Genomic DNA, 7,876 nt, shown 5'->3' with positions numbered 1-7,876 from the left:
TTGTCTGTTAGGTTTAAACGTCTTTGATATTGCACAGGTTGTGGTAATTTGTTTAAACAGGCATTTTATATATATATATATATATATATATATATATATATGCTCTGACCTGACACTGATACCACAATGGTTAGAAAAGCCCCTCTTCAAAGTACATAGAAAAACTTAACAATGCCAAATTCATATAAATATGGAGGTTTGCATGAATTTGATATAAGCTGAGAAGTTCCAGAGAGCATTACGTTGAGTTACTGTACTGTAGATAATGGTTTTTGTTTAGGTTTTGTGAGGTTTGTTTATTTAAAATGGAGACTGTCCATTATGACTTCATTCATGGTCTACTTTGTGTACTCTTATTCCCAAGAGGATTTGTGTGACATCTTCAGTTTTCCATTGTTCTGATAGCCTTTTAATAGCACACTGACCCACACTCCACGACATGGATTTGCACATTCATTACGTTCGCTGCCAGATGTTTGGCTCCTCTGGCACTTTGATTGGCTCGTATTAAGCTCAAGCATTGCTTTTAATGATGAAAAGCAATTCCTTACAGCGCTTAAAACTATTAAAAAAATTTCTGGGCCATCCAACCACCAGTGTTCCCAAATTAGCATGTTTACTCCAGTACGTGCAGATTTGTTTAAAAAAAAAATATTTATTGATGTCTCAATTTGTAGAGAGTATGTGTTGTCTGTGCAGGTTATCAGTTATGGCCTACCCCAAGACATTCAGGGCTCTATTTCAGTAGCTGGCGCTATGATCTTAACAGCTTTGCAATAGTGCAATACAAGTTGAATAATGAACCAAACTGCAAAGCCACTATAGTCATACAGACAGCCACAATGCACAAAAAATGCAAACTGTATGTGTAAGATGTTTACAGCATTTCTTAAAAAAAAAAAAAACATTTAAGGCTTCAGTACATCTTAATGGATGTGTCGTTACCAAGTGCCTTAGACAGTGCCTCATTCATTTGGCATATGCTGTTTTTCTAAGCCTTACTGTAGAGGTCCGTGTTTGTAGGGCCAACAAGGCATTCATTGCTGTAGTCTCACCATACAAGTCTTAATATATTTATGAGATTTTTATGAGTAACTCTTCTGTGACAGATCCATATTTATTCGAAATAGCTCTGACTGTCCATGTACACACACTTTGATATTGCTAACTATCCTGTCATGTCTTGTTTCAATAAATCTCTCTATTAACATTGTGTTTGAGTCTTAATCATACTTGTCTCCACTGGAGACTGAAGTGAACATGGTGATGAGCTTGAGTTGTGTGGGGTTTTTTTGGGTTTTTTTACACCATTGACTTTTTGACAGACTGGAAATACGTTTCTTTCAGCTCAACCAGCTATAAATCAGTCACAGATGATATGAAACGACATTATGTGCTGTTTTAGCAGTTCTCTCTCAGGATTAACATCAGTGCAATTAGTGAGGCTAGATGCGAGAATAAAATATTACTACAACAATCCATCTAAAGATCCAGGATTTTTTGACTGATAGATGCTTCAGACGAACACAACACAGCACTTCTGTGATCTGCTAAACCACTGTTCGGGTTCTTGTTCCCGTTCTTAATTCAAAATGCGTTTGCACTTTAACTTTACATCAACACACCTGCGCAAGCAGAGTCTGAGCACAAAGACCTTCATTTTCACCCATTCACTGAGTCTGAGCCATCTTTAGGGTTGGACATCTTTTATTTTCATATTGCCAAAGCTGTACAGTTTCTATAAATACTTTTTTTTTTTTTTTTTAAACACTGAAATATTTACACCCACTGTTTAGATTCCTTTCTTTTTCCTGTCGTTCTCTTCTGTAGCAGAACAGAACTAAAAACCAGACAGGCTCAGATGCTACAGTCTCTTATGTCATTTTTCCAGTGTATTTCTTCTCCTGTCTTCCATACCACGTGCCAAATTCAAAACATCTGTTTTTGGAGACTCCTGGCCCTGTTAAACCAAACTTGTGCTATTTACATCTAACCCAACAGTGTGTGTGGTTACGATTTCCCCTCCACACTGTCCACTTAAAACAATTGCTTTTTATGGAAGCAGAAACAAACGTTTCTTTACAAACACATTCATAAACATACGTGGTTTAAAAGAAGAGCCAACGTAAAAAGACACGGAAGCTTCGTAAATGATGGCTGTGCTTTCCATCTCCTGTAACGCGCCAGTGCGTACATGAAAAGACAGACGAGACACGCGTGGGCTGCTTACGCACACGCACGCACGCACGCACGCACGCACATTCACACAGACACACCTAGAGCAGGAAGAAAAGGGTTAAAATTTCTCTACATTACAGTGCAGACACAACATTACGCTTCCTGCATCAACACAGACGTCACAGTTGGACTAAACATCAGTAGATTTACATCTCAACAGACCTGAATCTCCAATCACAGCTGTTTCTCATTGTCCATCCGCCAATAATGCCTCTTTCTTTTGGTTGCAGATCAATTGACGTTCAACTGATACACAACACAGTGAAAGCTCGAACGATGGAGAACCATTTTCATCCAACGATAATTATAGGGCTTGTTCTTGGTACCCAACTACAGAGAGTATTGCACATCTATTTAACGATACACGACTTTTGTTTTCTCTTTAACATTGCTCCAGTGAAATGTACAGCATTTTGTTTTTGTTTTTTCTTTTTTTCATCTTTTTTTTTTGTTTGTTTGTTTTAGCAACATGCAACTGAACACAGCAGATCACAGACAAGGAACTTTACAGCAGAACTAATACAGTAGTTTTTCGTTTCACAGGGCAAGCTTAAGAGGTACACACAGCTTGGACTACTAACAGAAGGTCGGGTTTTGTTGAATGAAATGGCGAGAGGAACTGCTCCTTTTGATCCACGCAGGAGGAAAAGCCAGACAGTTTCAATGTGCTGTGCTGTGCATTTTTTTTTTTTTTTTTAAAACATTTAATCCACTCTGGGATGGGGTAAATTTACAGTATGGCATAGCACATAAAATATTCATGATGCGGTCCCAATGACTGACAGATGCCAATGGAGGACTGAGGCAGGTTTCTTCACAGCAGAGAGAGTGTTACTTATCTGGGTACACCACAGTTGACCTGAAAAGATTCTGCACAGGACCTACATGCAAATTAATGCCTCTCTCATCATCATCATCATCATCGTCGTCAGAGAGAGCTTTATATATGTGGCTCCAGAATGGAGAAAACGTGGCATCTCGGGCGGGACGATGCAAACATTGACCAATGCAGAGGAGGGAAAAATACACAGGGGTCTGAAGTAGGCGTGGCCATAGTCCTTGGAAATCTGGGTGAGATTTGAAGGCCAGCATAATTTCAGCGGTTGGAATTTTTGAGCATGAGTGCAGCAGCATAGATACACATAAAAGGACGTCTTGTCCTGGAATGAAGATGTGCAGTTTTTTTTTTTTTGGACGTCGTTAAGCTGAATGTAAATTGTGCAGACAAGTAAAAAGGGGAGGAAAGGACCATAGATGTAACAGTAGAGAAGGGGGGGGGGGGGTCTGGGTAAGAGTACTAGGGAGCAGAGGCAGTTCAGATCAGGGGGCCTGGATGTGGGACAGAGGGGAAGCGTACACTAGCTGGGAAGTGGCCGAGGGGACAGCATCTTGGGTTTGCCTTCTGCCTCCTTCCCCTTCACTGCAGCCACGTAGGAGAACAGGCAGAGGACCGAGTAACAGATCTGATGTGCCTGAGACAGAATCAGAGGAGAGAGGGGAGGTGTTAGCGCAACGTGGACTGAAGTGCTCCAAACTGAGGTATGATCACAAACCCCTTTTTCACAAGCCGTGCGCAAAGTAGCAACTGATACTGGAATTTCTCAAACGAAAATGACGAACTTTGCGACAACTAGGGTTAAATGACAAATATGTGATATCATTTAGCAGAGTCATTAAACCTAGTCAGTTTGGGTGAACACATGCAAAGGCCACTCACCATAGGAGTCTTGTACTTGTGAATCACCACTTCTTTAGTTTCAGGAACTGCAATCGCAGGTGCAAGAGATAAAACAAAGATTCAACAAGAGTGGAGGGGAAAACAATAAAAAAAAAAAGAAAAACAGGGGAAGAAAGAGAACGAAAGGATGAATGAGAGCGAGAAGTATGCGTGAGAGAGTGACAGGGAAAGAGAGATGCAGTGTGAAGATGTGCGTTTACACAGAGAAGAAGAGAGAACAAGAGCCGTCCGCTGTCATTCTGTGACTTGAAGAGAAGATTTCTCTCCATGGCCTTGTCTCAATGACTACAGCCAGAGTCAGTAACTAATACCATCAGATACCTTATTCTACTTACTCTACACAACAATTCATCAGCTAAGGTCTACAGGTGGGACACATGGTACAAACAGACAGAGAGAACAATAAGCAACATCATCAGTGTATCTGTGGAGCCTGCAAATAAGTCTGGTAGCACCATAGGTTTAAGGACTGTAAACTAAAGATAAAAGATAAATCAAAACAAAACAAAACAAAAAATACTAAAAATACTTCATAAAACCACTTAAAATTGTCAGGTATTAATGTCAATAATGTGAGGCATTAACTTTGCTCTAACCAAAACTCTGTATGTGTGTAATTAAAAAATACAGTGATTTTAAATGATACTAAACCGTAAGTGTAGACAACTGTAGTAACAGAGAATGAACACAGATATTTACAAAGGAGCTCTGTACTAGAAAAATGGAACGATTAGCTCCAACGGTTAACTGGTCACAGCAAGTTTATCAACGAAAATCTCAAAAATCAAATCAAACTTAAAAGTCAAATTAACATATGTTTTTTAGGGGAAAATAACAACTACATAAGAAACAGCTCCACTTTTCCATGTTAGAGATTCTGCAGTTTTTGAAAAAGACCCATTTCATTACAACCCTTCTCCCTCTCTTACACCTACACGCACGCGCACAGGCACACGCGCACACACACACACACACACACACACACGCATGCGCACACGCACGCGCACACGCACACGCACACATACAACCCAACACAGAGTAACTGAACTGAATCTAAGAAGACTGTTGTTGAACAGTAGGGTTGCTGTTTTTCAGACCAGATGAAGAGAGAGGACTGTGGGATTGCCAGGGTTAAGGCTGCTTGTGGAATGACATGACAAAGCATGGTAAACTGAACTTAGTCAGAGAGAAGCTAAAACACTGACATTCAGGGCAATACTGGGGAACTGGAACTGGAAGATAGAGAGCGTGAGAGAGAGAGAGAGAGAGAGAGAGAGGAGAGAAAGAGAGAGAGAGAGAGAGAGAGAGAGAGATCTAGGTAGAGAATAGGTAGAGGTTGAAAAGATTAAGGTGACAGCACTTTACCTGCTGGAGAATGAAGGTTTTCATAGCAGCAAAGATGAGGGAACGGATTAGAAAAAGGAGGCACAGAGACACGACAGTAACCCAGTGTGGAGAAACCTTACCTATTCATCCCTCAGCTAAAAAAAACACACAGCTTCAACATCACACTGACTAACCCAGTGTGGAGAAACCTTATCTATTCATCCCTCAGCTAAAAAAACCACACAGCTTCAACATCACACTGACTAACCCAGTGTGGAGAAACCTTATTCATCCCTCAGCTAAAGAAAAACCCTTAACCGACACACAGCTTCAACATCACCCTGACTAACCCAGTGAGCACACACAGTGACCCACACTCTTAAGCTGCCTCATATTCCTCTCTGTTTTACAGTGAACAGCTAGACAGAGCACTCAGTAAAGAAAAAACAGCTAATTCTGAATCTACAGTCCTGTCTGAATTGTTCGTGATCAATTAAGTCTACATACAAGTAACTAATCCTCGTCAGAAAGCACACGAAGGCTGCAAGCCTACGTATCATAACAGAAACTTCAGTCGACTATCATTAGCTTCAATGAAATTAAACACGACTCCATGCCACAATCTCCCTCCTATCGCTAATGCAACAAAGTGCCTATTTCTTAGGCCTCATTATATCAGCTACGAATCACCTGTACAGCTGTTCTCTACGGAACAGGAATCCGCTCTGAACAGATCAAACAACTGCCTTCCCTCAGTCCTCAACTGAGCCAGCTCACATCACTACATTTATAATAGGAATCTAACTGAGGCGTCCCACTGCTGGCCAGGATTATTAACCTCCAAAACAGCCTGAGGTGATTAAGAAACCGAGTTACTGTCGTGTCGCGTACAGACCTAGAATCAAAATGGGGTAATTACCAAATTCCTCCAGGACAAAGACTCCCTTCACAGTATTGCACTTTTTAATGTGATTCAGCTCTATGAAAACCTACAACAAAAAAAAAACAAAAACACACACACAAGAAGACAGAGAGTTAGCAATGCAATGACACTGGGCCAAAAAAAGGAAAAAAAAAACCAACCAAAAAACAAAAACATATTTAAGATACAGACGACAACCAACTTTTACAGTTGCAACATTACCAGTTAAGTAGGGGGGGAAAAAAAACAAGACAGCACAACAGAAGCAAGCTCTTAAAAAGCTATCCAAACCAAAATAAGGAGTTCAGTGAGAGAAATTTCCATATTATGATGCTTACATGGGCCAGATGGAGATGACCATGACGTGAGAGCAGTGAGTACAAAACGTTCAACACAATGTGCTGTTCTCTAGTTCATATATGCACTGACCTTAGTCAAGGTCCTCAGTGTTGATTCCTGTGTAGATTAGCTATTTAGACTAGTTTGCATATGGACTGCTATTGAAATTGCTTGTACACATACAGAGCGAATGGTTCATTTTATGAAGTCATGGAGCTAAAAGATGACTCTGGCTGACCAGTGAGAAAAATAAAAAATAAAAAAAAAAAAACCCTCCACAGGCAGGAGAGCGGTTCAATGCTGAAAAAGGCCCACGTAGAACATACATGGAAATTCCATCATCAAAACAGAATACAGTGGCACGCACACACACACACAAAAAAAAAAACTGAGGTCTGCCATACAAGCTAAGAATGGAAAAGAAAGAAATGAAAAAACCCAATTTAAAATGTTGGGGCTAACAAGCAAAGACAGCAGAGGTTGTGTACCTTCCGCTCCTTGCAGGGGGAGAGAGCATGGGAGAGAAACGGTTTGGATTATTATCGGACAAAAAAAAGAGCACAAAACACCTACTGAGGCCAAGTTCCCAGCCCTAGCCAATAATCAATCAATCAGACTACCACTCAAAAGAGAAAAAAAAAAAGGAGTAATAATAATAATAATAATAATAATAATAATAATAATAATAAACAAAAACAAACTGTCATGTGTGAGCAGTATCTCTTGTTTACTCGTCTACCGTTAATTTGGCATGTTTGGTCCCAACCCCGTCACCCTCCATGCCTCCTCCACCAGCAATGAGGACTGGCACCCATACCAGTTTAGCCTAGAGCACAAAGCTAGCGGCGCCAGAGAGACACTGAGCAAGACCTATGAGAAACACTCCAATAAACTACAGCTATTTCTGTACAGAGCTGAAAGATTAAGCCACTTATGTTTTATACGACGATACTGATATAACCGTGGACAATTACTCTTTACTGCCACAGCCTAAATGTTCTCATTCTGTTTTAGCCACAAGAGTTTAGATTAAAATACTCTCCTTATGTCCTAATCTGAGCGGTGCACACTGGTCGTGAGATTGGCAGAGTACAGAGGCCTGACTTATTCATAAGTGTTTTCCACCAAAGACAGAGATTATGTAACGTCAGGGCTTTAGTTCTCCGATAAATAAATAAATAGATGAATTCAATTCAGTCTTCTCTTAGAGTAACAGAGTACGAGCATGAGAATCTTATCCTGAGGAGAACCTGCCTCTAGAACTAATCTCTCCTCTTCCTTGTACGGTGGAGCACTCCGTAAGAGTCTGAATT

The 7,876-nt window shown here is 40.5% G+C and overlaps 1 protein-coding gene across 1 annotated transcript in view; it reads right to left on the bottom strand.

Annotated features, from left to right (window-relative positions):
* Positions 1 to 3,157: 3,157 nt before the first annotated feature.
* The window catches only part of madd (MAP-kinase activating death domain), a 49,944-nt gene continuing 45,225 nt past the window's right edge, over positions 3,158 to 7,876 (bottom strand). Inside the window, exons 33-35 of the mRNA XM_030794432.1 lie at positions 6,222 to 6,291; positions 3,956 to 4,002; positions 3,158 to 3,710 (exon numbers count right to left, since the gene is read on the bottom strand). Of these exons, the coding sequence (XP_030650292.1) occupies positions 3,597 to 3,710; positions 3,956 to 4,002; positions 6,222 to 6,291 (231 nt within the window). The 3' untranslated portion in view covers positions 3,158 to 3,596. The remainder of the gene's footprint in view (positions 3,711 to 3,955; positions 4,003 to 6,221; positions 6,292 to 7,876) is intronic.

Source organism: Chanos chanos, chromosome 2 (genome assembly GCF_902362185.1).
Source record: "Chanos chanos chromosome 2, fChaCha1.1, whole genome shotgun sequence".
Taxonomy (NCBI): Eukaryota; Metazoa; Chordata; class Actinopteri; order Gonorynchiformes; family Chanidae; genus Chanos; species Chanos chanos.
The sequence above is the reverse complement of the archived record's forward strand: the minus strand, read 5'-3'. Positions and strand labels throughout refer to the sequence as shown.